The sequence below is a fragment of the Hemiscyllium ocellatum genome, chromosome 6 (genome assembly GCF_020745735.1).
Source record: "Hemiscyllium ocellatum isolate sHemOce1 chromosome 6, sHemOce1.pat.X.cur, whole genome shotgun sequence".
NCBI lineage: Eukaryota > Metazoa > Chordata > Chondrichthyes > Orectolobiformes > Hemiscylliidae > Hemiscyllium > Hemiscyllium ocellatum.
This window is the reverse complement of record NC_083406.1, coordinates 24,263,955-24,290,210: the sequence shown is the minus strand read 5'-3', so window position 1 is coordinate 24,290,210 and position 26,256 is coordinate 24,263,955. Positions and strand designations below refer to the sequence as shown.

Genomic DNA, 26,256 nt, shown 5'->3' with positions numbered 1-26,256 from the left:
CAGGTGAATTCTTCAGTGTGCACTTAATCCACCTGCAACGAGGGGCGCAGCAGCAGCAGGAGGAGGAGAGGCTGGCATTGAGTTAGTCAATGTGTGTGTGTGTGTGTGTCTCTGTCTGTCTGAGCCTGGGATTAAAATCCTGCCCCTCACCAGTCACTTGCTGGCGGTGGGTGACGTCAGCCTTGCAGCTGATCAGGAATTCTGCACAACTTTCAAGGCTGAAGGGGATGATGGACAGCTCCCGAGGCCAATGGGTTGGATCCCCGGCCCCCAGTGACAGGCAGCGGGCAGCGAATGGGCGCAGGGTCCGGGGGCGGGACCTGGAGGACTATACTCACTTGGGCTGATCGAGAGTTAGGGAGAAGATTCAGTGGAGAGACGTGGATGTGTGTCTACGAGAGAGAGAGTGAGAGAGAGAAAAGGAACGGAGGATTTAGGGAATGTAGGAAGAGAACAGGTGATTCAAATTCGTGTTGCTTGCTGCATCCTCTTACAGCTCCATCGTTTTTTTTATTAACTTCGTTGCATCTTTAGACCACCACCCCCCCTCCAAAAAAAACGTGGAATGGCAATTGGTGCAGAGGAAGAGCCAGCATTTAAAGAAAACTGGATTTAAAGCGGCGAGGAGGGGGGCAAAAAAAAATGCGAAGCTCCTGCAGTTCCATCTACTGTCTGCTGTACCCTCTCAACTTCTCTCGCCGTGCAAACTGTCGCAACAGTGGGATATTCGCAAACTACGGCCGGCTCGGTTTGCTGAGATTACGCTTTTAAACCCCCCCCCCCCCCCCCCTTCTCCGTTTTATTGCACGATGATGGTTTTCACGCGGTTGAACCGTACCGAGGAGATTCTGCAGGCTGCTTTCTCCGGCCGGGAACTGCATGCGTCCTCCGACAGTTTTGTGCACCGTGCGTTGTAAATATTGCACCGAGCAGGCGAAGGGCACAGAGAGAGAGAGAGAGGGTGGGGGAGGTTGGTGGGGTTGGGAAGAGAAGAAGGAAAAAAAAAGACACAATCTGCGATGCCTGGTCTTACTTCTCCATGAAGAATTTTTTTTTAAAAAAAGCAAAGTAACTTGCAGCATCGATGGATTGTTATAGAGTGAAATTTTGTTTTCCAGCAACGCTAGAGAGAGAGGGATAAGAGGGGGTTGTTTTTTTTTGTGTGTGTCTTTCTTTTTGTATGGATTGTGTGTGACCCAAGTGTTGCCCCTTGTTTGTTGCCGGCGCAATGATGGAGCTGCGGGATTTCTACCTGCTGTTCGCCCTGTTCGCCTGCCTGACGGTGGACTCTGCCCTGGCTCAGGAGCTGGTCTACACCATCCAGGAGGAGCTGCCGGAGAACATCCTGATCGGCAGCATCCCGCGGGACCTGAACATCTCGGCTGGCGGGGGAGCGGACCTCATCTACCGCCTGGTGTCCAAGGCGGGCGAGGTGCCGCTGCTGCGGGTCTCCAGCGGCACCGGGGACATCTACACCGGCTCGCAGCGGGTGGACCGGGAGAAGCTGTGCCCGGGAGGAGGAGGAGGAGGCGGCGAGGGTGAGCCGGGCGAGTGCTCCTTCGAGATCGAGGTGGTGATCCTGCCCAACGACCACTTCAGGCTGGTCAAGGTGAAGCTGGTGGTGCGCGACGTGAACGACAACGCGCCCATGTTCCCCTCGCCGGTGATCAACATCTCCATCCCGGAGAACACGCTGCCCAACAGCCGCTTCCCGGTGCCGTCCGCCAGCGACCCGGACGCCGGCGCCAACGGGGTGCAGCGCTACCAGCTGCTGGACGGGCAGAGCGTCCTCGGCCTGGACGTGGTGGAGAGCCCCGAGGGCGAGAAGTGGCCGCAGCTGGTGGTGCAGCGGGGCTTGGACCGGGAGCAAAAGGACACCTACGTGATGAAGATCAAGGTGGAGGACGGCGGGGTGCCCGCCAAGTCCAGCACCGCCATCCTGCAGGTGACCGTCAGCGATGTCAACGACAACCGCCCGGTGTTCCGGGAGAGCCAGCTGGAGGTGCAGTTGCCCGAGGACTCGCCGCCGGGCACCTCGGTCATCCAGCTGCACGCCACCGACGCGGACGTGGGCTCCAACGCCGAGCTGCGGTACCTGTTCAGCGCGCAGACCCCGGCGGCGGTGCGGCGCTCCTTCGCGCTGGACCCGAGCCTGGGGCTCATCACCGTGCAGCGCCCGCTCGACCGGGAGGACGTCTCGCTGCACAAGATGACCGTGCTGGCCACCGACGGCAGCTCCAGCCCCGCCCGCGCTACCGTCACCGTCAATGTCACCGATGTCAACGACAACCCGCCCGCCATCGACATCCGCTACATCATCAGCCCGGTGAACGGCACCGTGCCCCTGTCCGAGAAGGACCCGGTCAACACCAAGATCGCCCTCATCACCGTCTCCGACCGGGACACCGACGTCAACGGCAAGGTGGTCTGCTACATCGAGAAGGAGGTCCCCTTCCACCTCAAGGCAGTCTACGACAACCAGTACCTGCTGGAGACCTCCTCCTTCCTGGACTACGAGGGCACCAACCAGTATGCCTTCAGGATCGTGGCGTCGGACGCGGGCAAACCCAGCCTGAACCAGAGCGCCCTGGTCCGGGTGAGGCTGGAGGACGAGAACGACAACCCGCCGGTCTTCAGCCAGCCCGTCATCGAGCTGGCGGTGCCCGAGAACAACCACCGCGGCCTCTACCTGACCACCATCAGCGCCACGGACGAGGACAGCGGCAAGAACGCCGAGATCGTCTACCAGCTGGGGCCCAACGCCTCCTTCTTCGACCTGGACCGCAAGACGGGCGTCCTCACCGCCTCACGGGTCTTCGACCGGGAGGAGCAGGAGCGTTACATTTTCACGGTGACCGCCAGGGACAGCGGCAACCCCCCGCTGCAGAGCCAAGCTGCCGTGATCGTCACGGTGCTGGACGAGAACGACAATAACCCCAAGTTCACTCATAACCACTTCCAGTTCTTTGTGTCTGAGAACTTACCAAAGTACAGCACTGTGGGAGTGATTACTGTCACCGACCTGGATGCAGGGGCCAACGCAGAGGTGATGGCTTCTGTCGTCGGAGACAATGCGAATTTCATTCTAGACCCACTGAGTGGTGTGATAAGGTCCAACGTCTCTTTTGACAGAGAGCAGCAAAGCTCCTACACTTTTGAAGTTAAAGCTGTAGACAGGGGGAGACCAGTCCGCACTTCCATTGCTAAAGTCACAATCAATGTCATCGATGTCAATGATAACAGTCCTGTTGTAATCTATCCACCCTCCAACTCTTCATTCAAACTAGTACCCCTGTCTGCTATACCTGGTTCCGTGGTGGCAGAAGTATTTGCTGTGGATGTTGATACAGGTATGAATGCTGAGCTCAAATACAGCATTGTAAGCGGAAATAACAAGGGTTTGTTTCGAATTGACCCTATGACTGGTAATATTACTTTGGAGGAGAAACCAACTGCTATCGACCAGGGCTTGCACCGTTTGGTTGTGAACATCAGCGATCTAGGCTATCCGAAACCCTTGCACACCCTTGTGCTCGTCTACTTGTATGTAAATGACACTGTAAACAATGCTAGTTACGTCTATGAGTTAATACGGAGGACAATGGAGACTCCACTAGATAAGAACATTGGAGATGGCACCCAGCCCTGGCAAAATGAGGATTACCTTACCATAATGATCGCCATAGTGGCGGGAGCCATGGTGGTGATAGTGGTCATCTTTGTTACAATATTGGTGCGGTGCCGGCAGTCCTCAAGGTTCAAGGCTACGCAAAGGAACAAACAGGGTGCTGAATGGATGTCTCCTAATCAGGAGTGTAAGCAGAACAAAAAGAAGAAAAGGAAGAAAAGAAAATCTCCGAAGAGTTCTCTTCTAAACTTTGTTACCATCGAGGAATCCAAACCTGATGATCCTGCCCATGAGCCCATCAATGGAACCATTACCCTTCCAGCTGAGCTGGAAGAGCAGACGATAGGACGGTTTGACTGGGGCAGCACACCACCAACTACATTTAAGCCCAACAGCCCAGACCTAGCAAGGCATTACAAATCTGGCTCTCCGCAGCCCTCTTTTCATCTGAAGCCAGACACCCCTATTTCTGCGAAAAAGCATCACGTGATTCAGGAGCTCCCTTTGGACAACACCTTCGTTGGGGGTTGTGACACCCTGTCGAAGCGCTCTTCCACTAGTTCAGACCACTTCAGTGCCTCGGAGTGTAGCTCCCAAGGAGGCTTCAAGACAAAGGGCCCATTGCACACCAGACAGGTAACTGAACGCTTTTACTAGTCTATCACTAGCTCTTCTAATTGTATATTTCCCAGTACAAACAAGGGCAAAACACAGCAGTGATCTGAAGAAATCTGTAGAAGTGGTTCTATTTCAAATTCAACTTTCCCGAAAAGAATTATCACAAGTACCCAAACTATAGAATGGTTAGAAAATCAACAAAGTTATTATGTTGTCATGCAAAATATCTGTTTGTGTAGGCCTATTAATTTCTCACTAATAAAGATCTAAATTAAGCCGATTTGAAATGATTTGATTGTACCGAAAATTAGGAAAACAAAGTGTGGCCTGTAGATGGCACTGGAGCACTTTCTGCTCGTGAGTGGCAAGCTGCCCAACTGCAGTCTAGATGGTGGGGGAAGGTGCAAGAAAGAAAAGCTGTTGCCTAGTAATGATTATACTGGAAAGCACCAGACAGTTGTAGTTTGATGATTATCTGCAGATGAACATTAGTACACCTGTAGTTTTGTTTAGCGATGAACTTTGAAACATACGTAATGACCCAGGAAAACAATAACCGAGTGCAAGAAGTGAAGCATTGCAGATAAATACTTCTCAATTAGAAAACCACATCTAATTATTTTGTCAGTTACTGTAAGTTGAGTGAATAAAGGGGAATGCTACACTTTCGGCGCACATTGACTCTTTTCTGAATTATTTCATATCGTTTGTTGCACTGTACCATGCATTGAGCATTGAGTTTACCAGTACAGTTATTTTATTTGTAGTTATAGAGATGTTTCGATCATATGAGGAGCCCATGCACTGCTGTTTCTTCCTGCCGTGCTATGGGTTATTTCATCTACAGCCATACAATATGAAGTAAGCAAGATTAAGAAAAAAAATTAACAATTGATTTTCAAAATCAATTGAAAATGCAAGAATGTGCAATATATTCTAGGTCTGATTGTGGTCCAATATAATGCTATTACCTTATGTCAATGATTGATCATCTTTAAGTAGTAAATATTGATACAATTTGGCTCAGTCACACTGAATGTGTTTATTATCTTGTAGCCAAAACACGCATATTACGTGTTCAGTTTCTGTTGTGTGGTGTAAGGTTCATAGACATAACATCTAAGAAAAAATAGCTAGATTGTGATGGGGAAAAGAGAGTGAGTGAGAGTCTGTATTCATGTACAAAATGCACTGATATATCCCAGAATCATTTCTCTGATAACACAGCCATAAAGCCAAAAATTTCATTGAAACACTTACTTTTCTTCTTTTGGTGGAGTGTTTGTATTCACAAAAGACAGGTGTTTGCACTGAAATGTGAAAGTCAGTGCAGAGATTTTTTCAGTTCCGTCATTGAGTTCAAGCATTTCAATTGTTTGGTCTCTGTCAAAAGATTTCTGAATACATAGCACAGATTTCTGCTAAACAAAATAAATGTAAGTAGTTGGAAAACTTGTAACAGAAGTAGTTAATTTGGTCAACAGAAACAAAGAAATTGCAATGTGCTTGTGTTTCAAAGATGTTTTTTGTCTGTACAATATTTATCCCTGTACTATCTGTGTTAGGACATCACAGTACTGCCTACTCATTGACTCAGCGTGTGGTGACCATTACTTAGAAATAAGACATATGTCAAACTCTCAATCAAAAATGCAACTAATAACTTGATAAAAGATATGGTTTATAAAATGAGATTTGTTTTCAAAGACGTAATGCACAATGGATACGTAAAGCAGAACAGGATACAAGTTTGCAAAAGCTGCATGAGTTAAATTGTTAAATACTTTCTACATGAGTTGCAAAGTAAACTGGAAACTGAAACCAGTTACCCTTCATCACCCTAAACTATATTTTTGTAAAAGTCTTGGCAAATATGACTATTTCCAAAGACTGCTAATGCTATCTGACTTATATTTTAAATTTGTGATGCTTGTTAATACACATGTTGTTATCTTCATTGGACATATTGGGAGAAGGGTGAAATGTGTATATGTTATTACAGCCACAACTAGGGTTATTTGACTATTTTGAGGATTGTGGCATTTTTAGCAGCATAATCCAGCTATCAGGATTTTTTATTCCTGAAATTTCTTGCAAGTTATAACTCTTTTATTGGGCATGTTACATTTTTGGGATCATAGACCAGCCTACGTCTGATGATTCAGATATTTCTGGCTGTCTTAAAGATCAAATTATTTATATATTTTAACTATACATTGTATGAGTGTAGAGAATCTATTTGAAGAAAATAGAATTATTAGATCATTAGAATTAAGTAATTTTAAAATAGTAGATTATATGTTGGAATCTTTCAACATGTCATTCAGTTTTGATTTCTATACTTAAAAATGAATGTTAAATTTGATAGTTCTGCATTTTTAAAGGGTCAGTTTTGTCAATGTTACTACTGATAAAACTCACTGCTTGGCCAATACATGTACAGAAAAGGCAACAAGGGTTATTGCCACAAACTGAGCAAATGAAATGCAAACCAACATAGAGTGCTTTTCACAGTCATAGGCAGATCTTTGTTCGCATTACCCATACGAGCAGTTTATTTTGGCCAACATACTGTAGACTGAGACATGTTATGACTGAGACATGTCTTCAACAATTTAAGAAGCACGTATGGAAGTACATTTCAATGTGAAATCTCACCAATTTTAAGTTGGATTAGATAGGAAATTACACCTGCTTCCTCTGCACTCGGAATAGAGATGTTCTCCTTTCAGATCATTTCTGCTACATGGAATGAAAGCCACATTGGATTTGTGTTCCATCAGCTATTGCAACATTATCTTTCGGTGCCAAATTACCAAAATGAAATGACAGGATGAGACACCACTGACGGTTATGATCAGTGGTGAAGCAGCAAGAATGTATCTGTAGGAGCAAGTGGGTGTGGGTGGGGGGGGGGGGGGGGGATGCTGAATAAATCTTCTGGCAATGCTATAAAAACCGGTCGCATTATTACTTCAAGGGAATTTTATGTAATCACGGCAGAATTACCTTGAGCCATTTTCTCTTGGTGAGGCATCTGCATTAATGTGTTACAGACAGGAGTTAATCTTTGCAACATAAATTAAGAATTAAGATTTTGTATTTGTGAAGCATTGTCATTGTAGCCTTCATTTGGGAAAAGTAGCATTTATACATCAGTTAAGTCGGACACATGCAACAGGCAGGGAATGATCAGGTAGACTGGATCTGATTTGCTGCTTCTTTTAATTAAGAATTAAGGCAAAAATCAAAATCAGGTGAGGGCTGCTTTCTTTTGTGTAATAACAAGTTATTTCAAAGTAATCTATAATTAGAGTAATATTGGGCTCTATTCTTTTGCAGAATTCCGCACAGTATTCCCAAAAGTATGAGATGGAAACTTATTATGGTTAAAACTGAGCAAAAGTCTGTTCTGAAAGGGGTTAAGATGGCTCTCATCCGACGCTTGCCCATCTTGAAATTCACCAAGTACACAGTTAAAGTGTCGGAGAAATTCATGACCAGTATGTTGAAAAGATATCTGTAAACATAGTGTACATGCCTTGGCTTCATCTGTAATTGGAATGTTGCCTCTCTAAACAGAGATTTATCCAGTGAATGTGATAATGGGAACAGCTGCTCACGTTTAAGATTATGGGACGTGGTTAATTGGGACATGTCTTTATAGGGGACGTCCTTGAGACAATGAATTGATGCCTACACTGTTTAAATCAATACCCCTGATTTTGTTGTCAGGAAAAATGATGTGGGAACTGAAATCACTCATTCTTCTGCCAAGATGTTTCTCTTGAAGATGCAGCACCTCTAGCATCAATGCAGAACTGTATCAATATTACCATGGCCTTGGTGAATACAGTAACTTGCTTGATGAATAGTCGAAATATACAACTCCGTTATGCAATTGGATGTGTTTCTGAATATGCTGGTGTAACATTATCCACTGGGTTTGCCAAGTATTTTATTTGCACATGCAGCCTTTGCTGAAACATTATGGGCGAGTGTTCAACTGCTGTTCTCGTAAAAATAAAGCCAAGGAAGAGCAAACATCCTTTTTAAAATCTGCTCTTCATAGAGTAAGGGTGTTCTCTAAATCATATTAATCAGTGATTCTGTTCATAACAGAACCATAGGATTGTGGGAGGATTAATGGAGCTCAGCAGGAACGTACCCAAGGAGAAGATCTAAGCAACAGCTTCTCAGCTCTGCTTGAGCAGGGAAAAATGAAACTGGCCGCCAATCCTTGCTCTTGGGTATTCTAAGCCAGTTTTTCTCTCTTAAGCTGAGTCACACTGAGTGGCTGGAAATATTTTACCGAAGTGCTTATCAGTAATCAAGCACTACACATTTTGCAGCATCTGAAAGCACTGGTCTTTTGGGACCCACTGAGAAGGGTCAGATAGCCATGTCAGTGTTGGAAAGGGCGAATCTATAAATATTATTATGCAGTATTCACAGACTTTGGCTTGAATCACAATGTATATTTAAATATATCTGATTATTATACACATGTATTTATTTTATTGCTGTTTTTACCATTATTATATTTAAAACTGTATGCACATATTGTGGTTGCAGATTTCTGTACTAAATAAAGTATAGCCTGATCATTAAATTCATTTTATGCCATTGTTTAAATTACAGTTTGTGTATTTTGTGTTTTTGTTGCTGTTTATTCATTTTATTTTTGTTAAAAAAAGCCTAAACTTTGCTTTTTGTTCCTTTCTAATTATTGTTTATTAGCGACATTACTTTTTCTCTACTTTTCATGCAGTACATGTTCTTGCCTATGTTAACATGTTGCTCAGACCCTCCAAGTATTTGTGTGGAGTCCTGCTGATCCTTCAGATGTTCAGTTGATTAGGAAATGCAAGGACTTCATACTTTGTAGTGTATTCCGTGCCCACATCATTACTTCACATTTTGATCTGGTCACTTTAGTAAATTACTGACACATATCGCAGGCTTTCATATACCCTCAAAAAAGTGGCATTAACTCTTTGTCTAAGCAAAAAAGATCAAAGGAAAGACTGACCTGATTTGAATGCAATGTACTTTCTGTCATGTTAGAAGATCAAGCATCAGAGCCAACTGCTGTTGAAGGAGTTGTATAAACACAATGGAAATTAAATTCATTTGGGATCGTTGGGATCTAATTTTATGGAACTGCATCTGTCATGCCAATGGCATGAGGGAATTGCTGAACACTAGCAATAAAACTTAATGGGCAGGGAGTGTAGCAGATATTCGCAGAACAGTAAAGAAAGATGGAACACATTGGTCTTTTGAGGGGCACATATGATTTATTTTCTTTCCATTTTTATTTCTGGCCATAAAATTAGCTAATCAGAAATTATTTTAACCTTACCTCAAGTATTGCCACCCCCACGGAAGTACTGAATTCAAAGCTGCCAACCTACATTCTGTTTCTATTTGAAGTTTTTAATCCAAGCATAAAGTAGTACAGCACAAGAGTCGGCCATTTGGCCCATTGCGTATGCACCAGCTCTTTCAGAGAACTATCTAATTATTCCCTAGATCCCTTTCTCTTACCAAGCTAATGTCACATCTAATCATGTGCTAATTGGAGTAAGGCAGCTTAGTGCTTATAATATTGGACAAGTAGCACGGAGGTTTTTCAAATCAAATTTTTAAAACCATTCAACACATTTAACTTGCAGACAGCTGGTGACTTCAGGGCTGAGCATTTGCATCTCTGATATTAATGCAAACTCAATAGTTTTATTATGATTTTTGCTCTCCTTAGTTAGATTGTTTTGCTGAATGAACTGGGATTTATAACAGCATTATGCAAATTGTCTATTTTTGATTGCTTTATAAGGATAATCCTGATTAAAACAAAATATTGACAAAGTAATTATTCATCTTTAAGCATTAACTGTACACCAGCTATCTCATTAATGCTGTACATTGTCACCATTACAGCCAAATAAACAAGAACCTAAATGTTTGGCAAAGCAGTAACTTCAGAAATTGCGAGCTATAATTGCTCTAAACATATATATATATATATGTGTGTGTTGTCAAGAGGTTTGCTTTGTTTAATAATCAGTACACTACAGGAAAATAATTCTTAATCTAATCAGTGGTATGTTTTCCATCTTTTTGAGTGGCAGAGAGGGTGGACAATAAAATTGGTGGAGGTGGAAAGGGGTAATGATGAGTGTGTTTGTAATTGCTGGGCCTGATCTAGAGATGGAAAGAGACATTGCTGTTCCTCCAAGCTTCAAATGAAGTTTTAGACCTGGCCTCTCAAGGCAGCTGAGTGTCTTGATGGCCTCCTAAAACCAATGTTAAGACTTTTCATTAGCAATTGGCAGCAAAGTGGTCCTGTCGTTTACCACTGCTGCTTCACAGCACCAGGAACCCAGGTTTGATTCCATCCTTGGGCAATTGTCTGTGTGGAATTTGCCCATTCTCCTCATGTCTGCATGGGTTTCCTCTGGGTGCTCTGGTTTCCTCCCACGATGTTCAGGTTAGGTGGATTGGCTGTGCTAAAATGCCCATAGTGTCCAGGAATGTGTAGGTTAGGTGGGTTAGCCATGTGAATTGCAGGGTTATGGATAGAGTAGGGGGATGGGTTTGGGTGAGTTACTGTTTGGAGTGTTGGGGTAGACTAGATGGGCTGAATAGCATGCTTCCATACTGTAGGGACTCCATGACTCTTTCCAGCAATGACAGCATGTATTGTATAGCACCTCTTCAGATTGTACCAAAGTGTTTCACTGACATATGACCAATCAAAATTTATCAATGATCAGGAGATATTAGGGTGACAGTACTCTTTTAAGATGTTCCTTAAAATCTACTCTTTGTCGCAGCTTTATGATAAAAGTATCAGCACGGCAGAGAGACTGTTGAAGGGAAATCCAGAGCTTGGCATCTGTTTCACTCCAGCTACTTTAGTTACAGATTAGATATTTTTGATCCTTGGTAAATCCAGCTCCAACAAGCTATTATTTTGTAATTTATCGGCCTTTATGGATTAATGATACAATCATGTTTATCTGCCTCCCTGACCCCAAATAGGAATAACCAAGATATGCATTGCTTTGGGGAAACTGAAAACTGAAATGGATATTTGATCTTAGACTAAGTGGTTCCATCGCCACTCTATGGACATCCTACACTGTTGTCATATTTAAAATAGATTGAATTTCATTACAATGTGGGCTTCTATTGTATAGTTTCCTGTCTAAATCATTCTAAATATTTTTTGTCTCTGTTTCCTAGAAGATAGAATGTAAAATCTAATTTCCTTAACTAGATGACATTAATAGAAAACTGTTCCATTCTTATTTTTATCATATTGCAAAGAGTGGGTTGAAGAGGTGATATAAGAGGTGATTATAAGAGAATATGGCTTCTTAGGTGGGTTTTATTTGACTTTTATGTAGAAAGCACAAACAACAAGCCTGCCAAATGGTGCACCTGGGAATATGGCAGAAGCACAAGGCCGAGTTGCCCCTGTTCTCAGAGGTGCACATGGCCATTGAAAGATGGTGAAAGAGCAGTGATGGCAAAGGAAGAGATAACACTGAAAGGGGAACTTAACATCTTGTCTCAATGATGCCTACAAACCTTTGTTCACCTTTTAGTAATTTGGTGCTCAGTTGGGGCAAGTAAATTTGAGTTCCATTATGTCACAGTGCAGCAGCTATCCACCTCTCCTGTGAGGAATAGCAAAGCACAGATACTGACCAGACGTGTGAACCAGTGGGAAGGTGATGGGAGTTTTGTATCATGCCGGCAGCAACAGCTTATCACATCACCCGTGCAAACACCTCTTCACTCATTAGCTTGACTTCAGCCGAGCGTCTCTCACTAGTCAGTTTTAGTATCCTTTTATTTACCAACCAGCACAAGCAACATGTCACAGTCTGCCCTCTTTCAAGTCCAGGAATTTGTTAACGCCACTTCAGTTCACTTGACTGGCTCCAGACGTACATGTAACCCTGACAGAATTTGCCATTTTGTGTCTCTGATATCCCGTTTGCATGACAGCTGTTAATTCGGTTTATTGCCAGATTTTCAACTGTGCTGCATTAAAGGACAGTGTAAACCATGTGTTGTAAATTGAACGCATGGTGTAAAACCGCGTGTAGTGAATTGAAATTCCTGTTGTAAATGGTGTGCCCTTAGTTAACATATGTGGTGTAACTACATGTAGTGAATTAAAATACATGGTGAAAACCATGTGCATTGAATTAAAATGCATCCAGTAAACTACATGCAATGAATTAGATGCAGCGTAAATCATGTGTATTGAATTAAAACACACCACATTATAAGTCAAGTGCAATGAATTTGAGTAAATAACAACAACAGGTTGCATTTATGTCTTTTATCGTAGTGAAATACTGTCTGAAACTTCACAAGAGCATTATCACCACTCAAAATTTGATATCATCTTCATGGGTCATTGAGGTAATAACCTAAAACTTGATCAGAAAAATAGATTTTGAAGAAAGAAAGACTTGCATTCAGATCATACTTTTGAAGATTACCGGAGTTCATTCGAGCCAAGCAAACTCAGCAGCCACTTTGAATTTGGCAAGCTCCCACAAACAGCAATATAACAATGTCCATACAATCTTCTTTTGTAACGTTGAATGACGGACAAATATTTGTTAGGATGCTAGGGCTAACTTTGCTGCTCTTCTCTGAAATAGTGTGTTGTGTAACCTTTACATCCACCCAAACAAGCAGATGTCACTTCATTTTAACACGTCATTCAGAAGACAGTACCTTTAACAGTACAACAGGCCCTCAGGACTGCATTGAACTATTAGCCACGATTAATAAGTGTTTTAAAAGAGGATAGATAAGTTTAGGGAGGAAATTCGTGAGCTTAGTGCCAAGACAGCTAAAGGCATTACTGCCAATGGAAGCAAATCAAGAAAGGATGATAGCTCAGAATTGGAGAAATGCAAAAAAAAGGTAGGTTGGAGAGATGAAGGAGGACTCTGTGATGGTGTAAAATGAGAGAAATGAACATAGGAATGAGAATTTCAAAATTGGAAGTGTTCTTCATGTTCAGGAGAATTTCCTATGGTGATATGTGTGCAGGGCAACAATAAACAATGCATTACTGGACCAAGTGCTTGGAAATGAGGTGGGCCAAGTGGATCAAATATCAGTGGGACAACATGTAGTAGACATTCAGGAGATCATTGTATCATAAGATTCAGGATGGTGATGGAGAATGACATGCAACAATCCAAAGTAAGAAAAACCAATGCAAATGGACATCCTGAGGTTCAATACAGAGGAATGTGAGGGAAAAATTTTGTAGAAACAACATTGAAAGACAATATAAAATAGGGATTATGATTCTAAAAAGGATACAGAAGCAGAGGACCTGGGTGTATATGCACACATATCATTGAAAGTGGCAGGACAGGTAGGGCGAGTGGTTCATAGAGCAGAGGGTGTCCTCAGTTTCATTGGTCATTGAGTACATGAGCAAGGGGATGATGGTGAACTTGTATAAGACTCTTGTTAGATCTTAGCTAGTGTGTTGTGGGCAGTTGTGCATGCCACATTGGAGGAAAGATAGAATTGTATTGGACAGTGCGCAAAAGCAATTTACAATAGTTCCACCAGACTGGATAGTGTTGATATGGAGAAGCTGTTCCCACTAATAGAAGAAACAAAAATAAGAGGGCATAGATGTAAAGTGACATACAAAAAGAAATAAGGGTGATGCAAGAAAAACATTTTCACTCTGAGTAATTATATTTTGGAATGCAGTGTCTGGAAATGCGGTGAAGGCAAATTTAATTGAGACATTCAAGAGTGCATTGGATGACATTTTAGTAGAAATAGTGTACAAGGGTATGGGGAAATGCAGGAGCTAATGATTCTCATTTGAAGAGCTGCTGCAGGTACAATGGACCAAATGGCCTCTCTCTGCATTGTAATAATTCTGTAATTCTGAATCACACACTGCTGAAATAAACATGAACATTTTAATATACCTGCTAGAAATTTTATTGCTGTACTCTTTATCTTACAATGCAAAACAGACATTTAAGTGAATTTCTCCAGAGTTTCTCTCCATTGTGATTTCCTTCATTCTTTTCATTATTGCATTGCTCCTTCCATGCAAATTGTGGTTGAAGGGCAGGGCAGTCCCCAGTGAATTCACCTTCTTGAAAAAAAATGGCATAAATGCCTCTGCCTCTCCTCCCTTTTCCTGTCAGTATGTCTTCATTTTTTGTTTTGTAATGTTGATTATGTTTCGTTCAATCACCTTCACGTTCATCTGTTTTCTTTTCTAAATTATATTTGGTAACGATTAAGTGCCTTTCATGACTTCAGAATTTCCCAAAGTGTTTTACAGCTGATTCAATATTTTTGAAGGGTCGTCACAGTTGTAATGTTGGACACATAGCAGCTAATTGGCAAACTGTAAACTCCCACAAACAACAATGTGGTAATGATCAGTTAAACCTGTATTAGTGATGTAATTTGAGAGATTAATATTGGCCAAGACATCAGGAGACCTCCTTAGCTCTTCGTAAAATAGCACCAAGGAATGTTTTACATCAGATAGAAAGGATTAGGAGTAGAATCTTATTTAATGTCTTATCCAAAAGATAGCACCTCTAAAAGTGAAACACTCTGTATTGTACTGGAAGTTTTTTCAATTCAGTTATGCAGCGTGGGTGTTATTGACTGACTTAACATTTATTACTGATCCCCAGTTGTGCTTGAGAAGGTGGGTGAGTTGTTTTCTTGAATTGCTGCAGTCTGTATGTTGCAGGTAGATCCAAAAGGCCATAACGATTTTGACCTAACAACACTGAAGGAATAGTAATAATTTTCTAAGTTAGGAGAGTGAGTGGCATGGAGGGGAACATGCAGGCAATGGTGTTCCAGTCTATCTGTTGCCCTTGTCTTGCTAGATGCAAGTGGCTTTTTTTTTGAATATCAGTCTGAATTTAGTGTTCTGTAATCTGGAGTGTGAAGTTGAAGCCGAGTCAGACTGCCATACGTTGAACCACAGTTGATACTTGCTCTTCAGATCTAAAGTTGCGTTCTTTCAAATTGGGTCCCATGTGTTCCTACATTGTAACAGCATCCAGTTATCAAAGTCACTTCTTCAGTTGTAAATTTTTTTTGGTTCAGCCTGAGGTGATGAAAGTTGCTGCTTAAATGTCAGTTCTTTCTTCCCTTTTCCTTCTGAACATTTTGCATTCCACCACGGAAAAATAGTAGGTCGATTGTTGTCTCATGACGACAGTTCAAAGTTAAGCTCTTTGGAACACTCTGAGGTTGTGAAAATTGCTATAACAATGCAAATATTTGGTTCTGTTTTTTTCCTGCCCATTACTTCCCAAATCTATAAATGCCACCAGATCAATAATTGCTCTGACTAATGGCATGACCATGGCATGAGTGATATGGACAATGCACTCACAGACTGATTGTCCTCAAATGAGAACTCATTGGCATTGTGGATGTGTTAAACAATGTAGCATTGGTCTTTTACCTTTCATTGATAAAACAACGATGAAATACCAAGAAAAAGGAGAACATAGCAATTAACTAATTGTTTTAGTAGTTTATAGATTGAAAGTGGACATCAGGACGATGGCAGCAGTGACATCTCATAGATAAAGTCATAGAGTCATAGAGATGTACAGCATGGAAACAGACCTCTGATATTGTGAGAAAGAAGTTGGGATAGATTGCAAAGAAAGGGATTCAGAAGCAAAATGTAGGAGCAAATTACTGCAGATGCTGGAACCTGAACAGGACTGATTTCAGTGCAGTGAGAATGCAGGTAAAAGGTGGACGAACAGAGTAAGATTTGGATGAAGTAGGGATGTACAGTGTAGAAAATTTAAAGTTTGAAAGTGAAAGAGGAATTGTCTGCTTTATTGAGGACCAGGAATGTTTGTCAATATTGTCAACAGTTCTATTTAAGGTACACGTATCCCCCACTTTTTGAACATTTGCTTCATGCAATTTTGCTTTTATGAAAGGCCTACATTAGTACCTGTTTTCATAAATCTGAGGAGGATTTTTGCTTTTATGAAAACTGGCGATATAAATCACCAATATAAATCACGCACCTTTGCTTTATGCCATTTTCGGCCTTACAGAAGGCTTCCCGGGAACGCTGTACCTTCGGGTAGCAGGTGCTATTTGTATCGTGGTTTTTTTGCGTTTCACATAAATCATCAGTACAATGAATCAGAAAAGTCAATGTTTTATCCTGCTAGTTATGTTGGAACCAAGTCAGGGTGAGGAGTAGATTATGTTTGGACTCCGCAGTTGGTGCATCCTGACTGACTCTTTTTAAGAAAAAGCCGTTGGCAGCGTTCAGAAAAGATTTACAAGGATGTTGCCAGGGTTGGAGGGTTTGAGCTATAGGGAGAGGCTGAAAAGGCTGGGGCTATTTTCCTTGGAGCTTTGCAGGCTGAGGGGTGACCTTAGAGAAGTTTAGAAAATCATGAGGGCCATGGATAAGGTGAATAGCCAAGAACTTTTCCCCAGGACAGGGGAGTCCACAACCACAGGGCAGATGTTTAAGGTGAGAGGTGAAATATTTAAAAGGGACCTAAGTGAAACTTTTTAACACAGACAGTAATGCATGAATGGAACAAGATGCCAGAGGAGATGGTGGAGGTTGGAACAATTACAATTATAGGTCATCTGGAAGATATATGAATAGGAAGGTTTTGGAGAGATATGGGCCAAATTCAGGCAAATAGGATAAGCTTAATTCAGGAGATCTGGTCAACATGGACAGTTGGACTGAAAGATCTGTTTCTGTGCTGTGCATCTCTGTGACTCTGTAACACGTCTCTGATCCAACCCCAGGTTAAATGACAACCCCAATGTTTGATTCATCTCAGCTACCCTCAACCTCCTAATGTTGATAGTTTTCATCTACAGTAGACTGTTGAATAATGCACCAGTTCATAACGAGAATATCCCTTCTCAAACACAATGCAGAGTTCGGCATAGTGCAGTCATGGAAGTGTAAATTATCTGTCCAAAGGGGAAGTAACTTGGACATGAATGGGTAAGTGGTAAAATGAGAAAACCATTTTCAATTAATGGGAAAAATTAAAAGCAGTATGATCTGATGGATTTGGGCACCAGTACCGAATGTATGAAATACATTTCCAATCTGGCTCAAACAGTTTATTTAACAACAATAAACAAAATGAATAAGTTATTATCTTGCAAGAAGAAGGATATCAAACTAATTCTGTATAGTTCCCTACACTGACTGCATGCCACTTGTGTTGAGACTCAATGACTAAGACATTTAAGAAAAGCCACAGTGCTGATTCCTATAGATTGATAAAATAATGAATTCTAGGATTGGAGCTCTCTGACTTTGAAAGTAAGCAGCTGACTGTGGGTCATTATGGAGGAATACAAAATATTAAAGACAGGAGTTGCATATGGAACACTACTTCAACAAGATTAAAATTGGTGAAAGGATTAGAGTAAATATCAGGAAATTGTTTCCATGTGAAGAAGCTATCAATATTTGGACTGGTGCTCCCCATAATTTAGATGCAATTTGAAACCAAACTAATTTATTTAAATTACAGTGTAATAGAAGGGAGGGATAGTGATTAAAACTATAAATCTATATGGATAAGCTAAGATGGACTGAACTATGTCCCTTGTGTGTAATCCTGTAAACAGATGGGCTAAAACCTTGATGATTTATGTGCCCTCCACATGCTCAGAGCAGTCTCTAATTTTGTCGCATGTACTTTGCTGCAGGGCAAAGTTACCATATGAACCAATAGGTTTGCAGTGAATCTTGTGCTTAAGCAGGCTTTAAGGGTCAAGGATGCTTATATTCAGTTCATTCCTAAATGGTTGAGTATGACTTGGTATTGCAGAAAGAAAACACATAGTTGTTCCATGTTTAGTCTTTTCCTAAACCATCAGCATACCTCAATATAACCCTAATCTGATAAAAAAAACTGATTTGAACATCAGTCCGTTGTTAGATTTTGTTTTAGAATGTGATAGTTTACTAACAAGATTGAAAAGGGTGTATTCCTAGTCACTGTGCAGTCAAGAAGTCTCTAATTAGAGGAATAAACCAGCAAATAAATGTGAAAATGATTAGTCTGAATTTTAAAAGAAAATTGCAATATAAAAGAAATGACACAACAGTGATCAAAGGTAATTGCAGAGAATGTTATGCTCAGTGGTCAATGCTCAATTTCCAATGAATTGTTAGATAATTACACATTTGCATTCAGCAGTAAAACCTTTGTTCATGGCTGAACACTTATCGAGAAAGTGCTCCTGTCTGGAACACTAATAAACCAGAACAGCATCACATCATCTTTCTCCTTTACTCCTGAATTACGTTTCTATAACCCAAGCATAAACTCTTCCACATGTGAAATTGAACACAATATTTGAATACTGGAGTTGGGGTCGTATTGTGTGAAAAACAACTCCTAAAGAACCATGCTTCTGGAACAATTTCGTGGAGACAGAGCATGGAGAGATAAATAAAGTTAGGCAGACAAAGGGATTGTTGAAAATAAGCCTATCTAAAGAAAGGTCACTGGACTCACAACATTAACTCTGTTTTCTCTCCACGGATGCTGCCGGACCTGCACTTTCTGTTTTTGTTTCAGATCTCCAGCTTCTTGTTTTATTTGACAAAAATTAGCCCGGTCGTTTGAAGTTCTACCCTGTTCCAGTGTGTTGACAACTCCTTTACTCAAGTCAGTTCTGGCTTTGCTACAGTTTTGTACAGTCATTTCATGTATGTATGAGATGTTTCAAAACCACAGGGACCAGAAATTGTTTCCTCTTTGCCTATGTGGCAAGAAGATGGTTACCTTTTACAGCAAATATTCCAAAATTCTGTCCTCGGTCACGGCATCACTCCTACCTGTCTCCATAATTTTCACCAGACCTTCAAGCCTTTAAGAATTCTGGACTTCTGTCCATTTATAAATTCCTTTACTATATCATTGGTGCCTCAGTTGTCAAGGTCACAAGCATTGGAATTTCCTCACTATCATCTCTTCCAATCTGCCTCTTATGATTTGTGCTCTTATAAAACATCCATGAGATGTTTTCTATGTTAATGTTGCCATATAACTGCAAATTGCTTGCAACTAAACTACTATTTTCATAATAATCTCTCCAGTTTTCACAGGAATTTTTTCTTCACTTCATTGGCTTTACAGTAATAATTTAGACAGCAATGAACTTTGAGCAACCAGTCAATACTTAAATCTATCTCTGTCCCCTTTGTACTGCTGCATTTATATCATCTGCTAATTAGCAATAACCTTTTGGTTTAATTGGAGTTTTTTAAAATTCGTTCATGAGCTGTGGGCGTTGCAGTCTAGGCTAGCAATTATTGCTGTTCTTTAATCGACCTTGAGAAATTGGTGAAGAACTGTCTTTCTGAACTAATGCAGTCCATGTGTTGATGGGATACCCACATTACTGCCAGGGATGGAATTTCAGATTTTTAATCCAGCAACAGTGAAGGAATGGTGCTATATTTCCCAGTCAGGGTGCAGTATGGTTTGGAGAGAAACTTGTAGATAGTGGTGTTCCATGCACTGGCTGCCCTTGTTATTCTGGATCGGGAAGATTGTGAGTTTGTCAGGAGTAACTGGTAGGAGCCTTAGTGAGTTGTTGCACTGTCTCTTGTAGATAGTCTTGCTGATGGCGTTGCGTGTTTGTGGTGGACAGAATGAATGCTGAAGGTGTTAAATAGTGTACCATTCATGTGGACTGCTTTATTCTGTACACTCATGCAGGCCAGTGGAAAATATCTCATCACCCTCCTGACTGCTGTGTAGATGGTGGACAGGCTGTCTGGTGTCAGGGGATGAGTTACTCACCACAGAATTCCCAGGCTCTGACTTGCTCTTGTAGACTCAGTATTTATATGATCCTGTTCATTTTGTATTCAATTGTAACTCCCAGGAATGGGGCATTCAGTGATGGTAATGCCATTGAATGATTGGATTTTCTCTTGTTCGAAGTTTTCCACTCATCAGTTTACCTTGCTGCGTGGTTGCTTCAGTATCCAAATAGTCATGAATGGTGCTGAACGTTGTACAATCAACAGTGGCCATCGCCACCTCTGACTTTGTAATGGAGGGAAGGTCATTGATGAAATGGATGAAGATGGTTGGGCTGAAGATTCTATCCTGAGGAATGCTGCAGAAATGTACTGTGGCTGAGACGATTGATCTTCAACAATCACACGATATTTGTGCTTGGTGCAATTCCAACCAGTAGAAAGCATTCCCCCAATTCCTATTGACTCTAGTTTGCTAGAGTTTCTAGATGCTACACTCAGTCAAATGTCTTGATGTCATAGAACAGAATCCCTACAGTGTGGAAGCAGGCCATTCGGCCCATTGAGTTCACACTGACAATCTGAGAGCATCCCACTCAGACACATCAGCCTATGCTGTCTCTGTAATCCTGCATTTTCCATGGCTAGTCCACTTAACATATACATCCCTGGACACGATGGGCAATTTAGCGTGACCAATCCACCTGACCTGCACACCTTTGGAGGAAAGCTGGAGGAAACTCCACACAGAGAGTGCCTGAGGGTGGAATCAAACCTGGGTCCCTGATACTGTGAGGCTGCAGTGCTAACCACTGAGCCACCATGCCATCCCCAAAGGTAGCTACTCTCTCTTCGCACTTGGATTTCAGCACTTTTGTCCAAGTTTGCACCAAGCTTCTAATGAGGTCCACAGCTGAGTGGCCATGCTGGTATCCAAAGTGAGTGTCAGTGAGCAAGCTATTTCTGAGAAAGTGGCACTAGATAGCACTGTTGGCAACTTCTTCCATCACTTCATTGAAGATTAAGGGTAAAGTGATGGGGTGTTAATTGACTAGTTAGATTTGTCCTTTTCTTTGTGTACTGGACATACCTGGGCAATTTTCCGCATTGTAGGGTCGATACCAGTGGTACAGCTATACTGGGACAGCTTGGCGATGGGTGCAGCAAGTTCAGGAGCTCACGATCCGGTACTATTGCTAGAATATTGTCAGGGCCCTGTAGTCAATGCAGTAACCTGTGTTTTTAACAATTGCTTGACATCAAATGGAGTGAGTCCAAAAGTGTAGTGCTGAAAAAACACAGCCCGTCAGGGAGCATCTGAGGAGCCGGAGAGTCAACATTTCAAGCATGAGCCCTTCATCAGGAAGAAAACCTACAGTCCTCACTTTCTCCAATCAAATGGAGTGAGTTGTATTGGCTGAAGGCTGGCTTCTGTGATATTGTAGGTCTCAGGAAGAGGCCAAGACATCTAGTCCTGAGTGATGATGCTTGCAATGCTTCAGCCTTGTCTTTGACATTCCTGATGAAAGCTTATGCCCAAAACATTGACTCCCCTGCTCCTCGGATGCTGCCTGACCTGCTGTGCTTTCCTAGCGCCACATGTTTTGACCCTTTCACACAGATATATTGGGCTTTCTATTGTGGGTTTACGTTAGATTAGATTCCCTACAGTGTGGAAATAGGCCCTTCGGCCCAACGAGTCCACACCGACTCTCCGAAGAGCAATCTACCCAGACCCATACCCATACCCCTACATTTACCCTTGACTAATCCACCTAACACTATGGGCAATTTAGCATGGCCAATTCACCTAACCTGCACATCTTTGGACTGTGGGAGGAAACCGGAGCACCCAGAAGAAACCCATGCAGACACGGGGAGAATGTGCAAATTCCACACAGACAGTTGCCTGAGGCAGGAATTGAACCTGGGTCCCTGGCGCTGTGAGGCAGTAGTGCTAACCACTGAGCCATGTGCTGTCATTTGGGCATGGGGATGTTTGGGGAGCCACTAACTCTTGTGACTTGTTTAATTAACAACCAACATTCAAAATTGGATGTGGCAGGATTGCACATTTTACATTTTGGTTGTGTACTTACCTAGTTCTGTCTATCACATGACACTTACACTGCTTGACATGCAAGTAAACCCTTGCTGTAGTTTCACCAGGTTGACACTTAAGTTTTAAGTATGCCTGATGCTGCCCCTGACATGCCCACCTGGAATTGTCACTGAATTAATGTTGATTCCCTGGCTTGATGGTAATAGTAGAGTTGATGCCTTGAGGTTATGAATTGTGGTTGGATACAACCCTGATGTTGCAGATGGCTCACAGCACCTCAGGGATGCTCAGATTTGAGGTGTTGTCAGACCAGCGGTAGGCAGGCCACATACATGATGAACAATATCCTCAATATGAATATGCAACTTGTCTCAACAAGGACTGTGCAGTACTGCCTCCTGCCGATAGTGTATTGGACGGATTTATCTGTTGCAAATAGATTTGTGAACATGACACCATCTCACTTTTTGCCCTTGTGAATTCCCTCACCATGGACAGCAGATCTAGTCTACTACCTATATTTTTTGGGACTTGGCCGCTTCAGTCAGTAGTGGTGCTCCCCAGCTACTCTTGCTGATGGACTGGGTGGTGAATGGATCAATGAGAAAACAAATTACAGTTTATTTTTCCACTATTGATACTTCTGTGTATTTGTGTACACATGTTTAACTATGATTGTTGATATAACAAACAAATTTGGTTGACTATAGATACACTAGAAACAGGATCACCTAAATGACTACTTACACGATACTTCTGTCCTTTCATTTCTCCTTGATTACAGCTATGATTAACCCATCTGTCAACACCTTTAGTGATGTAACTCGTAGATTTTCTGCGTAGTGTTATCCTGCAAAAAAAAGCAACTATTGTATATGTGTGTATACAATTAAATATTTTTAATTATGGAATAAAATATTGTTTCAATTTACTGCTTGGAAATGCAAGTGATGTTTGAATGAGGCATGTCGATGATGTCTCTTGGAACTATTGTGTTCCCGCACAGTGTCATCATGATCTTCATCAACCCAGCAACCCAGTGAGATTTCTGTGCTTCTCCAGTTCTAGCCTTTTCACTGATGTCGAGCTGGAAAAGCGCAGCAGGTCAGGCAGCATCCAAGGAACAGGAAATTCAACGTTTCGGGCATAAGCCCTTCATTCCTGATGAAGGGCTTATGCCCGAAACATCGAATTTCCTGCTCCTTGGATGCTGCCTGACCTACTGCGCTTTTCCAGCAACACATTTTCAGCTCTGATCTCCAGCATCTGCAGTCCTCACTTTCTCCTTTTCACTGATGTACCATTGTAAAGCCATTCCTTTTGTTGCTTGTGCATTTAGCTATTATTTTCTTTCCTAAAATATCTGTGTACCTTTATTCTTCTGAGCCAAAACCTTGAGACTTTCCTCTGACCAATCTTTTTGGTCATCTGTCCTAATACCTTCAAAGCAAATTACTGCAGATGCTGAAAATTTGAAACAAATCAAGAAGTAATGCAAATATTCAGCAGATCTAGCAGTACATGCAGGGAGTAACAGAGTTAATTTTTCAGGCTGCCAAACTTCTGACAGAAAGGTTCCAATGAAGGTCATTGATCTCAAATATAAACTTCTCAAAAATGTGTTTGCATGATGTGGTTTGCTGGCTAAACCAACATTTATTGCCCATTCTTAATTGCCCAGAAATAATTAAGACCACACTGCTCTGCATCTGGAGTCACATGGAAGCAAGACCAGGAAAGGATGACATCAGCAAAGTAGATGTGTTTTTACAACAATTGGTCGTGATTACACAGCCATCATTAAGCTCGCAGGTTTACTTGAGATAATTTCCACTTCAAAGCTGCTGCCTGACTTGCTGAGCGTTTATAACACCATTTGTTTGTAAGTCTTTGTGGGGCTCTGACAAGGGGCTTTTATATATGCAAGTTGTTTTCTTTTGTGATTCCAACCTACAGTCTTGATCTGAGCATCTCTGCTGACATCCCATCCTCAGGTTTTAATCTGACAGAAATTCTATCAGTAAGTAAAGCCCAGCACATCAGTCAGTGTCCGTGGAGAGAAATTAGAGTTAACGCTACAGGTCTGGTGACCCTTCTTCAGGACTGATTGCAGGCAGGAAAAGGTTGCTATGTAGGCTAAAGAAGGGATGAAGGAGGGTGAAGGAGTAAAAGACAGGTGGAGGTGGAGTCCTGAGAAAGAGAATAACAGTTGGGTTGACAGAAATTATTTAAGGTCGACCTGGGAGAATGGATGGCTGCTAATGGAGACTGTTAGCAGCTAACAATGAGTGGTTTGTGGGACCAGTTCATGTGACAACATGACCTGGTGTGGGGGGGTTGGGGTAAGACATGGGAGAAGGTGCTCAGGCTCTAAAATTATTGAACTCAGTATTGAGTCCAAAAGGCTACAGGGTGGCCACATGGAAAGTGAGGTGCTGTTGTTCCAGCTTTCTCTGAGCTTCACTGGAGCACTGCAGCAAGTGCCTTTAATGAGTGTTCTAGAAGTATTCCACTTGGCTGTCAAATTGAGGACTTCAAAGTTGATTGTTAACATACACCACCTCAGGAAAATGACAATCAGAGTGGTGGGTATTTCATTCAACATGATGAAGGACTGTTCATACTTGACTACCACGAAACCTAATTGTTTTTGGATTAGATTAGATTGCCTACAATGTGGAAACAGGCCCTTCGGCCCAACAAGTCCACACCAACCCTCTGAAGAGTAACCCATCCAACCTATTTCGCTCTGACTAATGCATCTAACACAATGGGCAATTTAGCATAACCAATTCACCTGATCTGCAAATCTTTTGACTGTGGGAGGAAATCTTCTAGGAGAAAGTGAGGACTGCAGATGCTGGAGATCAGAGCTGAAAATGTGTTGCTGGAAAAGCGCAGCAGGTCAGGCAGCATCCGAGGAGCAGGAGAATCGACTTTTCGGGCATGAGCCCTTCTTCAGGAATCAGGATTACTGAAGAAGGGCTCATGCCCGAAACGTCGATTCTCCTGCTCCTTGGATGTTGCCTGACCTGCTGCGTTTTTCCAGCAACACATTTTCAAATGTGACTAGAAACCAGAGCACCCAGAGGAAACCCGCACAGACACGGAGAGAATGTGCAAACTCCACACAGAATCAAACCCGGGTCCCTGGTGCAGTGAAGCAGCAATGCTAACCACTGAGCCACTGTGACAAAGCTTTGATGGCCTCTTGTACCTCTTCTGTCCTATCAGGTTTATGAGAATATTATGGTGGCAAACATGTGTAGGGAATGAGAAAATTATGATTTTGAAATAACATTACGGGTATTCATCTGTTTATTTAATGATATAAACATTGACTTTCAGAAAGTGTCGTCTTTATGTAAAATATGTGGCAAAAGGAGGGCATTCTTAATACTGTCAAAAGTTATCATCAAAGTTGCAGAGCCTTGTTCCACTGTGAACAATTGCACTGACCAAATACTGAAGCAATCTGGAAAAAGCATGGGATTATTGGAGTATGCTGGGCGTGGGGACATGGTTTCCATCATTTAGAGAGAGCTTCCTGGCTTATTTTGAAATCAGTCAATGCTGTATTTTTTTCTCTGCCAGAAGGTGTAGGTGAACATTAAAACCTACAAATACTGACTCCAAAAAGTGAATGTTTTCCTTTCAAAATAATTCACCCTTCAAATAATGTGCCAGGTGTTGTTGGAGTAATTATGTGCTATCTCTGGTCTCATTTATAGAACAGAATGTTTCTCATCATCACTTAGCTGTTTTCATATTTATAAAACAAAAAGCTGGAATAGTTCAGAAAATTATCACGACAGTTGATGGATACCATGCTCATGGGAATCATTATTCAAGGAGAATTCTGGATTTCTTTCTGTTTAACTAGAAACTTCTCTGGCTAATAAGAAAGGTTCAGACTAAGGTCATATTAATTGCAATTAGTGTTACGACTGTTTGAAGCTTCTGGGATTGTATTTTTCCAACGAAGCAAACCCAAGGGCAGGCGTTTTAATGTGAAACCATAAGCAGGCCTTTTATTCCTCACAGAATACAAAGGAGAGAGAGGGGTAGAAACAGCACAGTCAGTCAGTGTACTGGCTCCCT

At 41.9% G+C, this 26,256-nt stretch overlaps 1 protein-coding gene across 5 annotated transcripts in view; it reads left to right on the top strand.

The window, feature by feature from the left end:
* Window positions 1-322: 322 nt before the first annotated feature.
* The window catches only part of LOC132816388 (protocadherin-9), a 734,589-nt gene continuing 708,655 nt past the window's right edge, over window positions 323-26,256 (top strand). Inside the window, exons 1-2 of one of the 5 annotated variants that reach the window (XM_060825879.1) lie at window positions 331-4,264; window positions 8,369-8,845. In XM_060825879.1, coding sequence (XP_060681862.1) covers window positions 1,229-4,264; window positions 8,369-8,431 — 3,099 coding nt within the window. In that variant the 5' untranslated portion in view covers window positions 331-1,228 and the 3' untranslated portion in view covers window positions 8,432-8,845. Of the gene's footprint in view, window positions 4,265-7,588; window positions 8,846-26,256 lie in introns of those variants that run through there. The other 4 variants (XM_060825880.1, XM_060825876.1, XM_060825877.1 and 1 more) reach the window with 4 other exon arrangements.